This window comes from Desmodus rotundus, chromosome 10 (assembly GCF_022682495.2).
Source record: "Desmodus rotundus isolate HL8 chromosome 10, HLdesRot8A.1, whole genome shotgun sequence".
NCBI lineage: Eukaryota > Metazoa > Chordata > Mammalia > Chiroptera > Phyllostomidae > Desmodus > Desmodus rotundus.
In genome coordinates, this window is record NC_071396.1 from 66,633,114 (window position 1) to 66,654,905 (window position 21,792).

Here is a 21,792-nt window from a genome sequence, read left to right on the forward strand (position 1 = left end):
GTTGCATTCAAAGGATGTTGCCAACAGGACTAAATGCAAATCAAAGAAAAGCCTGACAGGTATAATATGTACTGGGGCCCTCTTGAACAACTGTGTTGAGAGTTAGAGATGCCAGAGTGCCTTGATTATGTAAATTGATTGATGCACTCATCAATCAATTCGTTGTGATTATTCATTGTGAATTGCCTCCTTTTGGAGAATGCTCAAGGCTGTTTAAGATAACCAATAAATACATTTCCATCAACTGATGAGTGGACAAAATGTAGTATGTCCATAAAATGGATTATTACGCAACTATAAAAGGAATAAGGTGCTGACACAGGCTACAATATGGATGAACCTCAAAAACATTATGCCCAATGAAAGAAACCCAAAGGCCACATATTGCGTGATTCCATCAACATAAAATATCCTGAAAAGGCAGATCCATAAAGACGAACACGGATTCGTGGGTGCCAGGGGCTGGGTGAAGTGACTGCCAGAGAGTGGGGAGCTTAATGCATATGTGCTTTTAAGGTGAAGAAAATGTTCTGGAACTAAGCAATGATGATGACTGAACAACATTGTGAATATACTAAGTCCCACTAAAATGTATGCTTTAAATTGTTAAAATGGTAAATTTCATTTTATTGTATTTTACCACCATTTAAAAAAATCAAGGCATTAGAAAATAGAAAATGATAGTTGTATTCAGTTACTTTTTGAACAAAATAAATACACGTAATTCTGACAAGCTTAATTTAAAAAGGGTGAAACACAAATGTACTAAATAAAAATTAGAATTATGATATGCATGTTTTTTAAAAGACACATAATATTGGAAACCTTAATGTAACGTGGTACCTTCTTATAAGGAGAAGAAAGGAAGTGGAATCTGGCTCCTGTCACCCAGACTAACTGCAGTTTGATGAGAAATGTATGGGGCTGCTGGTGCTGGCCATGACCCAGTGGGCTGGGTATGCCCAGCATGCGAGAGCTGTTAGCTGTGGCTGAGGAACCTGCTCCTGCCTCCTTGTTTAGGACATAAAAGCCAATGGCACGTTAACACTGGCTCCTGGAGACATAAACAGAAACTTCCTGTAGGCTGTCTGCTATGCAGCTGCTCTCCTTCAGAGCCCTGCGTCTCCCACTTAGCTGCCTCAGCATTCATTTGGACAGGAATGTAGAAAGTGCTTTCATTCTACCACCTTGCCTTTACAAAAGTTAAAGTGGTTCCACAATAAATGGATTAAGAATACGACGCCCAACTATTAGAAAATTGGATGGTCAGAGAAGTTCCAAAATGGCTTTCAAGGCACTGGCACCACATGGTGTGTCTTTGCTCACTGCAGGGCCTGCTCCCCGCCCAGGTCCCCCTCACTGTCCAGGGCGGACGTTATTACCACCTTTTCTCATCTCTGCCCCTACTCTTCTCCCACAGAACCACCTCTCCTGCCTTCACATTTAAATCCTGCTCTTCTTCAAGGTCCAGCTCAAGCCCTTTAATTTGGGATGTACACCACACCTTTTTATGTTTTTGTTTTTGTGCCTGAGAGTTCTATCTCCCCCAATTAGACAGCAAGTTTTCTCTGATGATGGAAACCTCCCCTCATAATTGAAGGGTGCCCCACAGTCGTAAGCAGCTTTCACTGTCTTCCAAGCACCCTTTCCCCTCTACAGCTTCCTGGTTTTCCATTGCTAGGCTAATGTGTCAATGGTGGGCTCAGGGCAGACTTGTGAACTAAAGCAGACTCACAACACTCATCAGTCCTGGGGCTTCTGTGGGTAAGAGGGGCTCTTGGTAAGAGACCCTCTTTCTCTAGGAGATCTAAACTGATAGGAGCCACTGGGGACGTCACTGTCAACTCTTGGGATTCCTGTCTGAGAGTGAAGCCACACAGAGCAGAGCCAGGACACAGAGCAGAGTCCTGATGGTTTTGTTTGAGGCTCTGGATTATAACTGCCCTCGACACCAAAGCTTTTTTAGGTATGAGTGCCAACAACTTTTCTTGCTGCTGGCTGGTGGCTTCCAGCTGAAAAAATATTACTGTACCTCTCAGCATTTACCCTGGGTGCCAGGTAGGCACACGCACACACAAAATGTGTCAATTCAATCATTTGTTTGCAGCTACGTCTAGGATGGTTAAGGAGAATATTTACTTTTTGTGTTAAAATGTTATTGTGGTAAAACATGTTTACCATTTTAATCACTTTAAGTGTAGAGGTCAGTGGCATAAAGTACATTGGGCTGGCCAAAGAGTTTATTTGGTTTTTTCCATAAGATGGCACTAGTAGCACTTAGTTGTCTTTAACCTCATTTGAAATGATTCTGTTAGATTGTATTGTGATAGCCATCATATTGGTGTGCATTAAAAAAAAACACATCAAAATTGGTGAATTTTTGTGTAGCCATTTTAATATTGAAGATGGAAGAAAATACACATTTTCAGCATATTATGCTTTATTATTTCAAGAAAGGTAAACATGCAACTGAAACGCAAAGAAAAGGATTTGTGCAGTGTGTGGAGAAGGTGCCATGACTGATCAGATGTGTCAAAAGTGGTTTGTGAAATTTTGTGCTGGAGATTTCTTGCAGGATGATCTTCCACGGTCGGGTAGGCCAGGTGAAGTTGACAGAGATCAAATCAAGACATGAAATGAGAACAATCAACGTTATACCACACAGGAGACAGCTGACATACTCAAAATATCCAAATCAGTAAAGTTATTGGTGAAAATGTAAAATGTGTCTTTTACTTAATGGAAAAAACTAAATTGACTTTTTGGCCAACCCAACACTTAATCTATGAAATTGACTACTCTCGGTCCCACATAATGGGACAAAAGTAGGTTTATAGTTGTGAGTACATGAAACACAGTTTATTCTTATATTATTATGTATTAATTGTATTATTTTCCATATTTATAACAGTAAACCTATTTTTGCCCCACCTTGCGTAAGTGGAATCTTACAATATGTTACATTTGTGAATTGCTTATTTCACTTAGCGTAATGTTCTCAAGGTTCACCCATGTTGTCGCATATGTCAGAATTTCTTTCTTTTCTAAAGCTAAATAATATTCACTGAATGTACAGACCACACTTTATTTATGCATTCATCCATCAGTGGACACTGGGTTTGATTACACTCTATTGTAAAAAATACTGCTGTGAACATGGGTGCACAAAGGTATGTTCAGGTTGCACCTTTTAATTCCTCTGGACCTATAACCCAGGAGTAGAATTGCTGGATCACATGGTAATTCTTTTTAACTTTTTATGGAGTCATCACATTGCTCTCCACAACAGCTGCACCATTCTACATTCCCACCAACAGTGCACCAGGGTTCCAATGTTTCTACATCCTTGTCAATAGCTGTTGCTTTTTATTTTTTGGAAAATATTCAAAGATGAAACTGAGGTAATGCTGGGAATAGAACTTATTCTATTAGCCTGTCTAGACAAGAAGAAAACTGTTGAGTTAATGAAACACTAAAGCCAGGAGATTTGGCTGAAAAGAGTCCTTTGTGCGCTCTTGGCAGCATCACGCCTTTGTAGACTCCTACGCTATCACATGCATCTCAGGTCAGGGACAGAAGTGCCTGCTCTGGAGTTCCTGGCCTCTTCTTTCCCAAAGAGGGGAGAGGGACAGAGGCTGGGCACATTTTGACTGTGGACAGCCAGTTTCCTCACACCCCCGCACCCACCTGTTTTGGCTTTTTCAACAAGAACAAAGTCACCTTTTTGTCTATCCCAGGACGCTCTTATATAGAGTACAGGGAAACCGCATCATCATCACACACTCAGCGTATGCCCTACTAGATATGTCAGCAGCTGTGGCCTTTTTACAGGCGCTCCCCTTTCACGAGACCCCCTGGTGGCGGCAACGTTCTCCTGGAGCCCTTCGGAAAAGGTGGAGAGCGCATGAAACACAAGACCTGGGCACAGGCTGCCATGTGGTAAAGGCTTTATTTCCACTTCATCATCGTCTCATACAGACTCCGAGGCACCATTCTTTGTTTCAATTTGGTATGCTCATGATTTTCGCAGTATTTTTCCTTAAACAGAAAATTTTGAGTAAACACTGCATATTGCCAGTTAATCTTTTAACAATAATTTAAAAATGCCATTGCTGTTGTATCATCAATGCAAAAAGACAACAGAAGTACAGTACGAGGGAATTGACAATGTATCACAATGGGACAGACGACTCACGTAAGTGATGGGGAGACCACAGTAGCAGTATGTACATGCACCCCAGTGCTTCGAACCCGAAGACGTGCAAGTCGAGTAGAGCGTGTGGATTATACAAGACCGTGGCGAGCCCAGCTGAGGACTCCCCCTTCTCCAGGATGCCGACGTGTCTCCCTCCAGGCTACAGGATCTCTGCCTTGTCGACTGGCTTCATGGCTTCTTCACTACACAGAGTTCACGGAATCAGACAGTCTGAAGTTTTCAGAAATTCTTAAAAACCAAAAACACTGACAAAATAAAATTAACTTAAAACACTCTAGTTCAATATGGAAATAAATCCAACCAAAATGTAACAGTGCGAATTTAACAGAGAGGCAGTCAGTAGTGAGAGCGAGGGTGTTCAGAATCTCTTAAAATGTACATCTTTAAAACTCTTGTTTTTTAAAATTTATATATTATTTACCCTTTTGCTTAATATTCTGCGTGTAAAAAAGATGGAGACAAAAATAGTCTTCTGAGCTATGAAAAAAATTAAGTTATTACAGGCACATTTACTGTTTCATTCTAGAAACATCTCAGGTTCACAGGTTGATCATTCAGCAGCTGTGTGTGTTTCTTTAAAACATTCTTTGACCTTGGGAAAACTAGATCTCTCCTTTTGGGCAGAGTTTTGTTGATGATGGTGTGGTTATGCAAATTACAGTGAATTATTCCGTGATAATCCATGCAAACTTGCATCATGTCACAGATGTGGCTTCTCCCCAGGTGGCTCCTCGTCACCGAGCTCCTCCAAGGAGGTCGGGTCTTCGAGTGACTGCGTCGGTGAGGCAGTGGGGGAAGGTGGGGCCCAACGGGATGGAGGGCGACGGTTTGCTGGTCTCTCGGGCCTGGAGAAGCAGGGTTCTAGGGATGGAGCTAGTGCAGAACAAGGTAGTTCCTTCAAAGCCAGAAAGAGAAAGACGGGGTTACTCACAGATACTCACAGGGTTACTGACAGTTCCTCTAGGGCAGGGGTGTCAGACTCGTTTCCACCAGGGGCCACATCAGCCTCACGGTTGCCTTCAAAGGGCTGAGATAATTTTAGGACTGTATAAAGGTAACTACTCCTTAACTATTAAGGAGTTAAAATTATATTCAGCCCTTTGAAGGTAACTGTGAGGCTGATGTGGCCCCTGGTGGAAACAAGTTTGACACCCCGGCTCGAGGGGGTGATTTTCCCCAAACACACTTCTTGACAGACTCAAGTTAATGCAATAGACCAGGGGTAACTTCTGAATGTTAATTTGTATTTCGCTCAGGAAGAATAACTTAAAATGCTAAGTAAAGAATTCAGCATGAATGATCAGTGATGATGGTAATGGGAAGATATCAAATCAGGGTAAAAAACATGGCAAAGCTATGAGATGGGTGTGCTTATAGAGCGCCGTTCGAACTGGGCAGAAGCGGACGGAAGGTGGGGTAAGTCACAGGCCCCATGTGGTCTACACAGGCCACATGGTCATATTCTGATCCAGCTGATCCATCATTTGGGCCCTCCTGAATGATCTATTTAATGACAGTGACCAGTCCTAAGAGGATAGCCTCCCTATGCCTTGGGCTGTTAAGGGCCCATGATTTCATCCAGCTGTATTAGAAATGAGACTCACCTTAAAACAAATGAGACTCACCTTAAAACAAACTGCTACTGTCTGTTCCAAATTGACTGGCAGTGGGTTAAACAAACTCCCACAACATGAAAAAATGGTGCTGGCAGAAATTTTAGTTTAGGTCTAGTTCTCTTTAATGACTCTTCCTTGCAGCAGCATTTAAAGGAGTGAAAGCAGAGTGTGCTTGTGCCTTCGTGTGGCAGGCACCCCACACCTTCTGCGAACAGGTAAGTCAAGACCCCCTCCACCACCTCTAATACTTCTTGAGGTCTGCTGCTCCTTTTTTGGATTTAAAGAATGTTGGAGCTACTTGTCCCTATTCTCCAAGACAGGAAACAAGGACACCCAAACTTGGAATTTGCTAGCACAGAGAAATGTGAAAAGCTGTGTCATGAGGAAGTGGGGACTTCTACAGGACGGAAGCCATCTATGACTGAATGACAGCCAGGCAATGAAAAGTCGAGACGGTAAACCAGCCCAATGAAGGATGACAGAGTGAAGACTCTCGGGGCCAGGCAAGCAGGAAGTCAGAGGATTTAAAGAGAGGTGACAAGCAACTGCAAAGATGAGAATGAAGAACGTTTTGTCAGCAGATCAGGGGAGCGACACAGGGAAGAGACAGTTGAAGGACAATGCGACAATGTGATAAGGAAGAAGATGGAAGGCGGAACAGGACAGTGATGGAGGGAGCTGGTGCCTCCCTGTGGGGTAAGCGGAGACGGAGCATTAACAGGGGAGACTATTTAACATTCCCTGCCTCTTTTGTGGTCGGCACTATATATGACAACGAGAAAGTCCCAATGAGCACAGCACCTATGCTAATGACAACCATGAGACCAGACACCTCGCCCCTGAAAGCACCGTGGGGCTGAAATAGCGGGAACGTGAACTACCGTGGGAGGTGAGCTGTGTCCTCACCTCACCTCAGCTGTTTTGTTTTTTGCTGTCACTGCTCCTGCTATTGTAAGAGTGTGTGCTTGTGTCGTGTGTGAGTGCGTGTTGTTTGCGCTGCGTGCACAAGTGTGTGCCGATAAGGCTGCTGCTATAGGTTGCCTGGACACCATCGCAGCCAGTGCCCACTGGCTGATGCTGGATGAGAACGGGATTCCCGTTAGTTTTGTGCCACCTCTCCACTAGCACCTGTTGGGAACTTCCATAGGAAGAAATGTCATGTGACCATACCAGCACATGCAAGCAAGCCACGCTGTCCTTTCCCAAGAGGACACTGTCGTGGGCTATGTGGTATGTGCTCCTTGGAGCGCCTCCTTCGTCTTTAAGACCATTGTACTTTGGTACTCAGCACCTCAAGTTGAGATCAGTCAATGAGGTAGGTGGGTAATTATATCCTCAATTAAAAACAAAGCTATTTTCTCTCATGTGCCTTGATTTGTGCTCTGAAGTCAATTCTGAGAGAATATTTTTTTGGAGCAGGGATGATTTTGCTGTTTATCAATTAACAAATATTTATTGAGCACTTACTGGGTCACCTATGGCGATCACTTGGAAAGACAAAGTGTATTTGCTTTTACTCCTTTTGGTGCGGTTGTTGCAAAAGGAAAGAAACCTTGCTGTGTTATGGTCACACCTGATACAGCATGTGGAAGTGACATGTGCCACCAAATACCGGTAGCAGGTCCAAGCTGAGTGGAAAACGCTCAGCTCTAAGATCCCCACAGGCTAGAACTCTATGCCAGAGGCAGCCCCTCTGGGGCCAGTGTGTCTTTACCCCTCTGAAAGCATCTGGCCGTAAACTGCACAGGACAGCAGGAACCGCAGCGGGATCTCCATAACCTGAGAGCCTTTCTATGCACTGAGCGGTCAACACTCGGCAGAAGGGATTGTCCAGGCCACCAATCTGTCCTGCAGTGGACCCAGAGCGAGCGTGCATGGCTGCCTGACAGAGCAGACCTAGCGGGGATGACTCCACCTTGTTTCTGAGTGTGAGATGCCAATCCCAAGTCACACAAATGATCTCTCCAGACAGTTTGGAAAGAAGGACGAAAGCACTTACGGCGTGAGGCAGGCAGGGCTAGAGTCCCCAGGGGGCAGTTAGTAAGACAGTTTGGTTCTGGACAGAACAGACAGAGAAAGAAAAGAAAAGCAAGTAGGTTGAAAAGTATTTTTTAAAAAAGAACAGTAAAAGTTTAACGTCAACAAGCCAGGGGCCAGCTCCCAGGACAGCTCCCAGGGGCGGGAGCTCCCGCAGAAGCAGCATGTGCGTTCTCGGGACACAGGCTCTCCTCCTTGTCCAGAGGGAGAAGGAGCCCTCACGGTGGACCAGCAACAGGCCTCTCCCTTCTGATTACTACACTTCCCTGAGTTGCTCTTTGGCTTCTAACATTTCAAACGCCCTTTGGCACATGGAGAGACAAGTCGCAGGCCTCCTGTATTTGAAGCAGCATGGAACAGCCGGTTTTAGTCACGATCAAGTGACTACTACTCATACTAAAAATTTCTCCTCCCATTTTCCACTTAGACACGGGAAAGAAGAACAGAATTACATTTCCAGATTATTCTTTCTCTTCACACCAGAAGCCCTTTTCAGAGTTTCTCTCTGCATCGCTGCATTGGTGCTGTGGCTTCAAGAGAAAAAGAACTAGCCTGTGGGGTGACAGGGGACATGCTGCAGGGCAGGGTCCTAGCCAGGACCCTGCATCACCACCTAGATGCCCAAGTGAACACCCAGGGAAGGGGTCCACTACAGGGCAGCCACAGCACACTGGGAAGTCAGAATTACTTCTGGTGCTTTGGGAATGAAAACCCAGAACTACCACATAATTTATGGAGTGGTAAGAAGGGCTCTCTAAGGGGCCTAACACAGTACATCAGTTCAGACAAGGAATAAATCCACTGGGATCCAGAACAAGCAAAATTCCAACAAAAAAGTGAAAAAGAGCCCATGACATTGAAACACGGCCCCCTGAAACTGTGCTCCCTTCAAAATAGCCAGTCACCTCCCATGGTAGCAAACATACCAAGTGAGAAGAAAATCTAAATAGTTTATAGAGAACCAAAGGAGGTGGACACAGCTTTGTACTGATAAAACCATTTCCATACCTTAGAACTGTGATTCAGTCATTAAACCTTTTTCTGTCTATTATCATAAACCACTTGGAGCATTTAACTCAAAGCACTTCATGGTTCCCAACAATTAATTGCTATTTAGTCTTTAATATAAATGGACACTCCAGACATAGCCAGTTAATGTTTTGGGAGAAAGCCCTGATCTCAACGGATTGCTCCGGAGCCCTGAGACGCAGGCATTCACACAGACCCTCCACAGCAGCAACACACTTACCCAACGGCCCGCAGAAGACACCATCTGTCACCTGAGAACACGCAACCATGGTACTTGTTCTTCGCAGAGCACGCACGCCACTTTTTCACAGACTCGCATCTGGGAACATGTGGCTGTGTACTGTCAAGATTAGGTTGAGCCACATGGCACCGTCACTTCTGTAGGTCACTGGCAACTTCACATGGTTTAACCTATTTCAGATTTAAACTCTATGTTTTGAGTTAAATACCACTGGGTGGGTTAAACTGGGAACCTGACCATCATTGTCCCCCTGTGGGAAACAGGGGGCAGGACGCAGAAGTACACCTTTTCCTCTCCTCACTCATGAAGCCCAGGCCATGCGGATGGGAAAGCAGGGGCATACTTCTCTCCTCCCCAACCCTTGCCATCCGCTGGGCCACCCCGCCTACAGAAATGCTGCGGCTGTCTGGGTTCCACTGTGTGGACTCTGTCCATCGGGCTACTGGGGGCTCGGGGCTCCCCTCAAGTCTGCACATGTGACCACTCCCAAACTGAGGGCGGGGACCATCCCCAGCGCTGTGTGAACTGAGAGGCCGGCATCAGCATTCCTTTCACCGCCGGCACTGCCATTGGGCTTTGTTGTGTTTTGTTCGTTCTTAAGTGGAAATGGAGACTGTTTTTAAAGCAGTGTGGTACAAAAATACCACGTGAGTATGTGCATCAGAACAGAGCTCAAGGTTGACTGATTCGAGAAGATTATTAATAGAGTTACAATAATTACACAATGTGATGATGTGATGTGTTGGGGGAAAGTTACATTGTATGAAAGCAGCATTTCGACTGTATATTTGAATTGAAGCCAACACTGGAACCCAGCCATTATAGCTCCTTGTGAGAGATGCTCTCAAACCCACTCTCCAGCACATGCCTCGTGTTGTCGCCTGTACAGACCTGGAGCATTCACACAGCCCTGACGTGACTCTCCCATACTTCACATACATGCACTCCTAGGACACAGATTCACCCAGAAAGATGGCAAATTGTGACCCCAAGTGAAAAGCCCACCCACATAAACAGGTAAGCATCCACCCCTTAGACCAGGGAACAGAATCTGAATCACTTTTAAGAAGTACCTCAGGGTTTGTTTCTGCCTATTCCATTCTCCCATAAACACAGCATCTCCCCAGCTCATGAGAACCTATATTATGGACCAGAATTCTTGAAATCAAATAACTTAGTATAATGCCAGGTTTAAATTTGTTTTCCCAACATGTGAATGGAAGAGCTGGAAGGGTGAGGGTGTGGAGTACTCAGCTTTTATTACCTCGATGGACCCTGGCTCAGCTTTGACTGTTTCTCCCATGTGGTTGTCACTGTTAAGACTTGGAAGGCTGTGGGGGGCCTGTCTCCTCTCCTCCTTTAAGGCATGCTCCAATAGCTTCTTGTTGAGGATCCGGGCCACACTCTCAGTGAATGTGTAGCCAGGGGGAGCAGATAAGTCCTGCCTCACAGGCGTGCCCTCTCCCCCTTCCTCCCTACAGGTCTCTGAGCCAACCCCAATAGGGCTGGGTGACTGTCCCCGGGAATTGGGGCTGGTGTCCTGGCCTGGGCCCAGCTCCGTCCGGGGTTCTGCTGAGCGAGACCGACTCCCAGCCCGCGTCCCCTTCTGCAAAGGGTCCTGCACCACCGGGCTGTGGTCAATGATGTTGAAGAGGCTGGAGAGGCCATCATTGATGGCAGTGTGCACGGGGCTCTCCCGCGTGGTGGTGGAGCGGGCCCAGGCTGACTCACTGCACCCCTTCTGGGCCAGCCCTGGCGAGGTCCTGTTATTTGGCTGGTCAGCTTTGGGGAGGGGCTTCCTCTGCAGCTTGGGAGACCCATACTTGGGGGAGCAGCATGTGCGTTCAAACTTGGCCTGCACCTTCTCGATGGCGGGGGCCACCTGCCTGCTCCTAAGGCCACGGGACGGAGATGACACAGGTGTGGCACCACCCCCTGCCTTTGGCGTCAGACACTTGTGGGGGCTGCTGGTGATGGCACTGACACGCAGGGCTTCAGTCTGCAGGCCAACGCTGATGGTCTGGACAGTCTGTGTTCCAGTCGTCCGGGACACATTGGTCTGACAGGCCATGTCCTTGACTGGGGGCTCGGGGGAACTAGAGCAGATGGCATTCCTGACAGAGAAGGCCACCTCCTTCATGTCATCACTCATATTCTTGGACATCTCCAGGCTGTGCAGTGGGGAGGTGAAACCCAGGGGGGTGCAGAGGGTGCTATCGAGGGGGTGCAGCCCTCCCTCTGTGTAGTCTCGGGGGTGCCTGGAGGGGGCACAAGGCCACTTGCTAAGCATGTGTTCTGAGGGGCCCCCCTTAATGTCTCCTGTGCCCCCTCTGGCTCTGCTTGTAGAAAATGGGCCCTCGGCCTCCAGCTGGCCCAAGCCCTCAGCACCCGCCACCACGATGCTGTCCACCCTGCGGACCGCTGGCGGGCTGTGCAGCACCCGCACCCCGGACGGCTCAGTGCGGACGTGGCTCCGCAGGGGCTGCTTCTGGCAGTGCTCTGGGCTGGTCATGGTGTCCGTGGTCATAGTGACACTCGTGGTGAGGTACCAGGAGGAGTCAGGGAAAGGCTCAGCACTGGCCTCACTCTCTGCCCGCACACCCTCAGTCCTGTCTACCCAGGAGCCTGGGGGCCTCGCGTCCCAGCTCTTGCTGTTGAACTCCTCGATGTACTTCAGATCATCAGGGGACAGGGGTGGGGTGATGTCCTCCTTGCTGCTGGCAGCGGGCAGGCCTTTCTCTGGCAGGAAGGGAGAGACGTCCATCAGGCGCTGGAACTCAGACATGGAGGACACAGACACAGCCCTGCGAGAAGGGGAGAGAAGATGTGTCAGCTGCCTGCCGGCCCCGTTGGCCTGCGACCCCGACCCAGCACAGCACGCGTAGCCTGCCCACCAGAGCAGCGCCTGTTTCAGGTCAGTCTCTACCAGAACTATTAGAACATTCTCAAGCTGCTTGGTGTTCACTCCTGAGCTGACCCTATGGATGTTTAATGGGCTTTTTATGGCTCTGGAATTGTTCCAGGAGCTTGGTATTGGTCAGAAGGTAATGCAACCAACCCTCAACACTGTGGGAACAAATGGAAGGGTGGGAGATTGGGCAGGCACAGCTAAGCTCCTAATCCGCTTTGGAAGTTTCATTTTAGCCCACGGAGCTTCTCAGTAAGAAGGGAAACCTGGCTGTGGCCTTGCTCTGCATCTGTGTTCTACTCACCGGTGTCTTCAGCTCCCAACTTCCAGGGAGTTCCCGGAATTCCAAGCGTTATGTCAGGTGCCCACGCTACCGACATGAACACACCACAGTCCCGATCCAAAACCAGCTAGTAGTATTGGGGGTGGGGTCGATGCCACAACAAAATAACTATCATCTGAAGTTTTTTTCACCCATTAGCTTCATTCTCTATTGGCTTGAAGTACTAATAATCTCCAAAGGCCAAATGGAAGATGTAATGAGGTTGGCAAATAAATTTCCAAATACCATTTCAAACAGAAATTCCATCTGGCCCTGCCCACATCCACCAGCGGGACTCAGCTCTCCTCTGCCATTTCTGTTCCCTCCTTTACAGTCAAGCCTTCTCTTTGCTCTTGCTCCTCCTGGCAAAGGGAAGATGCACACAGGCACGTGCACACAATGGACGGTAAAGACAGGTGAGCTAAAGCAACAGCTGGTTTTGGGTAAGTTCCTGCCTGACAGACATGGATTTGGATGTGGATTTTTTTCAATGCATCAGCACTTTAATTCAATGTATTTCTAGTTGGCAAGAATTTACTGACTGCCTCCTATAGGCTGGGGCAGGTTCTAAGGCAGGAGGTTGCCGAAGTGTTCAGGCAGCTTGCCAGCCCACCTAGGGCAAAGAAGTGGTGGCCAGGAAGGAGGCTTGGGGCTGGCTCTGCCTGCTGGCTCAGGCCCTGGACCCTCTCTGCTGGAATCCCTCTGGTTTGGGTGGTGGGGAGGTGAGGTGGATGCAGACTCACTGTCTCTGCAACTAGAATACTTTCTCACAGGACATAGTAATATCCACCTACCTCCAAACAGAGGCTTGAGTACATAGGGCTCTAGACTAGCCCAGGCCCTGCGGAACGGGTCTCTGACAAAGTCCATGGGCCTCTCCACTGTAAGACCGATTAATGATGGTGAGGCCAGAACTGGGGTCTGTGTACCACATGGGCTGGCCCACAGAACCAGCAAAGCTCTCTGGCTTTGCCCTCACTGTGGGGTACATGCTCTTGTGATGCTTCTCATGGGGGTCAAAGACCAGGCTAAAATGCCACCATTATGCTTTCCACCCTGTTATTACTTTCCGAAGGCAAAAGCCAGTGGTATTTTTTGTTGTTGTTGTTAGAAATAATCTACCAACAGTCTAATGCTCTCTGAATAACAGAAAGCTGGCTATAAGGGGGCTGAAAATAAATATCTAGGTTGATTTGTGATTAGGTCTTAAGCTTCAGAACACCGGGGGCTGGGAGTGCTCTGCAGATGCTGCAGTCCTGACCCTCCCATACTTCTTGCACCCAGCTCATCTAACCCCCACTTCTGCCCACAGAGGAGCAACTCACAGAGTCAAATCACTGGCACCTATGCGGGGACATTGCCTTTAGGGCTCAGATAGATACTGTGCAACAGAGACCATGTAGACAGAGTAAGGGAAGGCATCGACCTTAGCAGCATCCACAGTGAAACAAAACAATAACTACAAAAACCAGGATACATTTGAAACAGGTGCGGGCCGGTCAAGATGCAGAGAAGAAAGTATGGAGGGAGCACACGAAACTGCCAGAAGCGAGAGGGAAAGGGAATGGTGGGGCGGACGCGTGCGCTTTCTTACTTTGAGCATTTTGGTACTATTTACATTTTACAAGCATGGATTAGTTTTGAACTTAACAGAAACAATTAAGATTAAAAATAATAAGAAGCTACAGTGCACAGAGATCTGCTAAGAAAGGAAGAAAGTGGGCGGATGTAATGGTACCTAAACATTTTTTACTGTTTATTCTGTGCCAGGAATTGCTTTATGTGTAACGCACGTGGGCTGTAAAAACAATCTAAATATCTCCTGTTCACAGATGAGAAAACTGAGGCACAAAGCAGGTACAGACTCAGCCATGGTCGCACGACTAGTGAGAGGCCGAAGTAGATTTGAACCCAGGCCATTTGGCTCTTGAGCCTGAGCTCTCAAGGGCTGCCCTGTACCGTCCAAGAAGGAGACAAGACAGAGTGTGAAGGACACAAATGTACCAGAGGCATTTCTAGGTTTTGGTTAATCCGATAAAGGGGAAAAAGGGAAAGAGACAGGTTCACATCACGTTCAATTCATGAACGTGAAGTTCACAGAAAACCCAGGGGTGAGGAGATCTGGAAATACCGAATGTCCCAGGGGAGAGTCGTTATGTAGTGGAAATGGTACGTGTTCATCTATAAGAAAAAGACTGTGTTGGGGGGGTAAAGGCGGGTGGGGGGTTGTTATGAGAAATCTCTCTATGTTCCTTTCCCCTCAGCTGTGTATTTTTAATGTTTACATTAAAACAAACTTGCTTATATGTGTCTTTTCAGAAAGGCCCTCTCACACATATGACCTAAAATATATGATCGCTAACATCAACAACATTGACTTTATATCTACACTTCAAAGATTACTGCCGGGAAGTATTTTAACAAATCCTACCAATAGAGCTTTTAAATGTCCAGGATCATGTCTCAGAGCCGATCAAGAGGGAGTTTCCCCAGACTTTCAGTTAGAGGACAGGAGTTCCCATGGACTTTTCAAACACCACCCAACAGTCATCCCTTTATATGTACAACATACAACGGCACCTGCAAAGGTTTCACCCTCACACGAGCACACAGACACAGCATACCTCTGGGTTTTTGTTGTTACCAATAAGAAATAGCTTCTTTATTAAATTAAAAATAATAAAGTACTTATTCAGAAGTCTTACTTTAAGTCATTTGGAAGAGAGTATTAAACAGGCCGCAGTGACGAGCTGAGATTTTAAGACAGAGGATTTTATTTCAGATGTCTACTATTGTTTTTATCAGTCCTACTTACCTTTGAAGATTTCCCTTGTGATTTTCTTCTTCCTATAAAGACATAAGTTCATCTGAATCAGTGAATGTTGGTTGTCCAGGAGCTTTCACTGTGCTAAGTGATGCATTTTCTCCCCTGCCCTAGGAAAACACCACTGAAAATGCCCACAGAGTCAAGTTTGGTCCGGAGAGCGACTGCCCCTCAGCCTTTGAAGTAGAGTAATAAAACCGTAACCCACAGTGTGACGAGGTGCGGGAGCTTCTGCAGTCTGGGGAGGAACCCACGTGAGCGAGAAAGACTGGCTCATTATAAACTGTGTGTACACTCTGTCACGGAGGAAGCGGTGCTCCCGTGCTTCCTCAAAGGACTTCGCTGACTCTGTGAATTTCAAACCTGGCTTTGTAACGACCTGGATCTGTCTGCGCACACGCATGTGAGTGTGTGCATGTGAGTGTGTGCATGTGCGTGAGAGAGAGGGGGAGGTGGGACAAAGGAAGGTGAGGACGACGGGGTAAGTTAGGAGGCTGATGTCCTTTGGTCTAAGCCTCTTTACAGAATTTGGTTTGATATTCTTAAGCTTGAATACTTTCTTAATTTTAAACATTGCTATTTGGAATCAGAGACGAAGTTACAGCGACTTCTGTGTAAGACGAATGAGAGCTGCGCTGGCAGAGAACATCAACACAGGCCGACTTGAGAAAACCCTAGCAAGCCCTTGCTAAGGGAGATTTGTTGGCAGGGTAAACAGCCTGGTGTGCTTCCCCCAGTGAGCACGGCCTGCCATGCAGATCAGAACGGGGCCCGGGGTCCAGGCCCCTGCGGAGCGGCACCAGGAGTCTCCCAACCCTGGGCTGCCTCCGCGCTGCTGTGAAATCGGACCATGTGAGACTGCCAACAGATCGAACAGGGTGGCATGTTGGCCATGTCACATCAACTTGGTATCTATTGCTAAGAAGAGGGCACCTGACCTCGCTGACATGTGACTGAGTATAATTTCCCCACTTTTCAACAATACTATTGATGTGAACTCTCCTCGGTCTATTAAGTGCTTGGGACAGGTTAAATGTCAGAACAGCAATTGGTAAATGGACTTACAGGTAATGATTCCTAAAATCAATTTTTAAAACGCAGTTTTAAAAAGGGTTTAACGGAAACTTAGCTTGTCTACCTGCTCATCTACTTTATATAAGTTTTCTAAGTGATGGGTCATTTTCCCTTTGTGCAGAATGAGGTGTTTATGGTATGCCATTGTTTAGTGACATTTGCGATTTCCAAATGTCAGGTATTTTCTTTAAAACGGATATTTTGTTGTTGTTGTTAATAAGTTTTCTAGAATCAGAAGACTGCTATGATTTTAAGTTGAGTTGAAGATCTACAATTTCCTCCTGTGTGTTTCACTGGACATGCCATTTGTGAGGCTTTTTTGTTTACACAGGACATGAGCCCTGTATTTCCAAACCTGAGACAAAGTGGCAAAGTAAAACTGACCACAGCACAAGCTAGGAGTATGGGGTCAGGGACACCAAGCAAAGCTCTTGGCATTATGAACCTTCGGTTTTTACTTAAGCCCTGGAGCCTGCCTGCCATGTGGCAGGGTTTCCCGACAACCCCTGGGTCTTGCAGTGGTTAACTGGATCCCAAAACCCAGGCCAACCTCAGGAAGGCAGTTCCCGAACTCCCTCTGGGGGCCATGGGCTGGAGGCTCCTCTGGCTCTTCCTCCAAAGACAGGGCATCCAAGTAGAGGTTCTCCCGGGCCGAACACCTGTCCGACTCCTTCAGCTTGCAGAGCGGCTGGTCTTCAAAAGGGGCGGAGTCCGAGTCAGAACAGGGCCACATCCCCATGGGCCGCGGCATGCGGGGGCTTCCTGGGGGCACAAAGGGGCGGCTGCTGCCTTCTTTTTGATCACAGAGGAAATTTCCACCTCTCCAGGGACTGTTTTCTTTCTGCAACTGAAGGGTTTAAAAATCAAAACAAGCAGTCTCAGTCTTCTGTCTGTCACTCTCCTGAGACCAGTCTCCCCACGATCTGGAACTACAGATGAGTCCATCTGCAAATCCACAGCTCACACCCCCAAAACCACGAGACGTACATATTCTTTAAGTTCTGACCTTGATTTCAAAATGTTACCCCAACACTACAAGTGCTGTAAAAAAAAATCACACTTTTGTTTGGACTGAAAATCTGCATTAACCACATACGGGCCAACTCCTCCTGACAAGAATCTACGTTATTGTACATAACTTCGCGTACTGTGCTCACAGGAAACAATACATTTAGTTTTTAAGAAACATACTTAGAACTCTTTGTTTTGGTAATTACTTTCCAAACTTAAGGTATACTCAGTGGAAAACCATCAATGACAGCAAACTTCTGAGGGTGAATTTTGATTTTCTTAACTAGCAGAGTTTTCTAGTAACATGGTATTATTTCTAAATCATATGGAAAGAGTCTTTTATATAATCCAAGTGACCAAACTGTTATAACCACTGGGTGTCAGAACAACTTATACTTGCTTAAGAGGACTGAAACTTAGCTATGAGGTAATTAAGATCTGGAATGACTGACAACAAACACAAGACACATACTTTTGAGTCATGCTTTTTTGTGGGGAAAACACTGAACCACTTAGAGATAGGAAGGCAAGAACTGGAACCACTGCTGTGGCTCGCAGGTTTGCTCTCAGTTATAAGGTCCCCAACTCTTCTCAGCTCACTCTCCTCACCTCAGTAGGGATAGTGTCCTGCCCTCCCAGGTGGAGAAGGGGCTCCAGGGGCCAGCCCCTGGCGAAGCACACTGTTTGTCAGTGAAACCACTACTGCCCTCTGGGGCTGACGCACGCTGACGCCCACCTGCCCTGTTTATAGCACGGGGATCTTGTGGAGGATGGTCATGGGGGACGGTCGTGGAGGACGGTCAGGAAGGACGTCGATGTGAAATCACAGGGACAGTTGGGGAAATGCACGGAGGGCAGGTGCCCTGGCTCCTCTCTTCAGAGAGGCCCCAGCAGAAGTCCTAACGGGGGGTTTCCCCTCTACCCTCCCAAGCTTTCCTCACAGAGCTTTTCTCACTGCCTCCCCATCGAAACATGCACAGGAAGCACAGGTGAGACCTGAGGATACTTCCACCTGCATAGCCTTAACAGGGTCTTTATTGAACGACATGCTCAGCACTCCCCATGGTGGCTGCTCTTTTGAATAAGTAAATTATCTGAACAACTAAAATGACACTTGGATTTGTCTTGAAGGGGTGGCAGGAGATAGATTTTCAATCCTTAAGTGCTGGGACAGTACCAGGAAGCCCTAAAACTCCCTTAGAAGCATATTACTTTATTTAAGAAAGCATCTTTCCTAAACTACACCTTGGTACCCCAATTTCCACTTTCACTCATAAATTGACTAAAGTGTGGTCTGTGTATCACCAAAGGACTTGCTTATTTTTAGTAATTTCTAAGGTGGTGGCACTGAAGTCTCAGAGTATTGTCTTCATTTAATGAGGCAGATGAAGCCTGCAGCATCCAGAGCTTCCATGTCAGAGTCTGAGGCAGGGTCACAGTTGCATTAGGGAAGAAGCACATCCCTCTGGCGTGTCAGCTCTGCTGCCTCTGCTCTCTATCCCTCCCTCCCCATGACAGTTCTTCCCAGCTCTCTTAAAGATGCTAAATGCTTTCTTTAATTAAAAAAATTAAAAGGAAAGCTTTCTATTATGGTTATCTTACGCATGTCAGCGCAATTTAGTTTCAACACACAATCATCTCCAAGCTATTTGGGCATGAAATTAAAATGCAAGAATCACAACTAAAATGTTAAATGTGCACTGAGGGTGTGTGTGACGAGGGTGAAGAATAACTGGAGAGGAGAGCTATGAGCAAGCAGCTCTAACTCAGTAAAGTGGAATTTCAAAAATAAACCTGCAGCCAGGAGCAACAAGCACTAAAGCTGGTGTTAGGTTTCCTAAAAATGAACTGGAATGGTTTGAGCTGGAGGTATCTGCTGCTAAGATGCCTCTGGGGTGTTGTAATAGAATAATGGGTCCTTAAAAGGCTAGGGTTTCCCAGGAGAGCCATTTCGAACCAGACACCAGCAAATACTGTACTTAGAACCCTGCAGTAGAACAACTTGTAATGCAAATAGAAAATTTTAAAAATTTGCATTTCAAATGATACAGGAAACAATAAACCATCAAGAAGGTCACCTCATCTCAACTGGTCAAAAGAAAAAAGGATCACTTTGTGAGCAGCTTTTAAAAGAAGAGTCTTGGGGCTTCTGGCCAAGATGGAGGCATAGGTAGACACACTGTGCCTCCTCACACAACCAAAAGAAGGACACAACAATTTAAAAACAAAAAACAACCAGAACTGACAGAAAATCGAACTGTATGGAAGTCTGACAACCAAGGAGATAAAGAAGAAACATTCATCCAGACCAGTAGGAGGGGAGGAGACAGGCAGCCAGGGAGGAGAGGACGAGCAGCAGGGCAGTGTCTGGTGGACCCAGGGAGGTGGTGGATTGTGGAACCGGGCAGGCCAGGCTGCAGCTGGCAGACCCCACAAGGTGGTGGCTGGTGGACCTTGTGGCCCCACATTCGCGCATAGACAAACCGGGAGGCACAGCGGGGGAGCAAAGCAGACCATGCAACCCAGGGCTCTAGCTCGGGTAAATAAAGCCTCAAATCTCTGATTGAAAACACCGTGGGGGTTGAGGCAGCAGCAAGAGAAACTCCCAGCCTCACAGGAGATTTCATTGGAGAGACCAACAGGGGCCTAGAGTGTGCACAAGCCCACCCACTCGGTAATCAGCACCAGAGGGGCCCAATTTGATTGTGGGTAGTGGAGGGAGTGACTGCAATCCGGCAGAGAGTGGAGCAAGCACCATGGCTCCCTATTGGACCCCTCCCCCACATACTGCATCACAGTGCAGCAACCAGTGTTATCCCACCCTGGTGAACACCTTAGGCTCTGCCCCTTTAAGTAACAGGAGTGCCAACACACAAAAAAAATGGCCCAAATGAAAGAACAGGTCAAAACTCCAGAAAAAATACAACTAAACAACGAAGAGATAGCCAAACTATCAGATGCACAGTTCAAAACACTGGTAATCAGGGAGCTCACAGAATTGGTTGAATTTGATGCAAATTAGATGAAAAAATGAAGGCTATGCTAAGAGAAACAAAGGAAAATGTCCAGGGAACCAATAGTGATGGGAAGGAAACTGGAACTCAAATCAACGATGTGGACCAGAAGGAAGAAACAAACATCCAACCAGAAAAGAATGAAGAAACAAGAATTCGGAAAAATGAGGAGAGGCTTAGGAACCCCAGGAAATCTTTAAACGTTCCAACATCCGAATTATAGGGGTGCCAGAAGGAGAAGAGGAAGAACAAGAAATTGAAAACTTATTCGAACAAATAATGAAGGAGAACTTCCCCAATCTGGCAAAGGAAACAGACTTCCAGGAAGTCCAGGAAGCTCAGAGAGTCCCAAAGAAGCTGGACCCAAGGAGGAACACACCAAGGCACATAATTACATTACCCAAGATGAAACAGAAGGAGAGAATCTTAGAAGCAGCAAGAGAAAAGGACACACGTACCTACAAAGGGGTTCCCATAAGACTGTCAGCTGATTTCTCTAAAGAGACCTTACAGGCAAGAAGGGGCTGGCAAGAAGGATTCCAAGTCATGAAAGCCAAGGACCTACATCCAAGATTACTCTATCCAGCAAAGCTATCATTTAGAATGAAAGGGCAGATAAAGTGCTTCTCAGATAAGGTCAAGTTAAAGGAGTTCATCATCACCAAGCCCTTATTATATGAAATGTTAAAAGGACTTATCTAAGAAAAAGAAGATAAAAAATATGAACAGTAAGAATGACACAAACTCACAGTTATTACCAACCACACCTAAAACAAAAACAAAAGCAAACTAAGCAAACAACTAGAACAGGAACGGAACCACAGAAATGGAGCTCACATGGAGGGTTATCAACAGGGGAGTGGGAGCGGGAGAGAGGGGGGAAAGGTACAGAGAATAAGTAGCATAAACGGTAGGTAGAAAATAGACAGGGGGAGGATAAGAATAGTATAGGAAATGTAGAAGCCAAAGAACTTATATGTATGACCCATGGACATGAACTATAGGGGGGGATATGGGAGGGAGTGGGTGGGCAGGATGGAGTGGAGTGAAGGGGAGGAAATGGGACAACTGTAATAGCATAATCAATAAATGTATTTTTAAAAACTAATAAAATAAATAAATAAAAGAAGAGCCTTTCTGCCCTGGCTGGTGTGGCTCAGTGGATTGAGCACGGGTTCGATTCCCAGCCAGGGCACACACCTGGGTTGCAAGGTGTGCAAGATGCAGCCAACTGATGTTTCTCTCTCACATCAATGTTTCTCTTCCTCTTTCTCCCTTCCTTCCCCTCTCTCTGAAAATAAATAAATAAAATCTTAAAAATAAATAAATAAAAGAAGGGCCTTTCATGTTGTAGAGGCACTTGATCTAAGGAATTTACTGGGAGGAGAATGAACTTTCCTTTAGCTGTTTAGAGCTGGAAGTCCTGTACCAGCCGCATGTTAATTGGGAATTTAACAGTTCTAAGGGGAGAAGCATTGTGACTCCATAAAAGTTAACAGT

The 21,792-nt window shown here is 46.5% G+C and overlaps 1 protein-coding gene across 8 annotated transcripts in view; it reads right to left on the reverse strand.

Annotated features, from left to right (window-relative positions):
* Positions 1-2,477: 2,477 nt before the first annotated feature.
* MTCL1 (microtubule crosslinking factor 1) overlaps positions 2,478-21,792 on the reverse strand; it is a 146,461-nt gene continuing 127,146 nt past the window's right edge. For 5 of the 8 annotated variants that reach the window (XM_053913131.2, XM_053913129.2, XM_045187892.3 and 2 more), the window contains 4 exons: positions 16,818-17,114; positions 15,185-15,216; positions 10,404-11,943; positions 2,478-5,111 (listed from right to left, as the gene is read on the reverse strand). In XM_053913131.2, the coding sequence (XP_053769106.1) occupies positions 4,917-5,111; positions 10,404-11,943; positions 15,185-15,216; positions 16,818-17,114 (2,064 nt within the window). In that variant the 3' untranslated portion in view covers positions 2,478-4,916. Of the gene's footprint in view, positions 5,112-7,831; positions 7,889-10,403; positions 11,944-15,184; positions 15,217-16,817; positions 17,115-21,792 lie in introns of all 8 variants that reach the window. The other 3 variants (XM_071219522.1, XM_071219521.1, XM_071219520.1) reach the window with 1 other exon arrangement.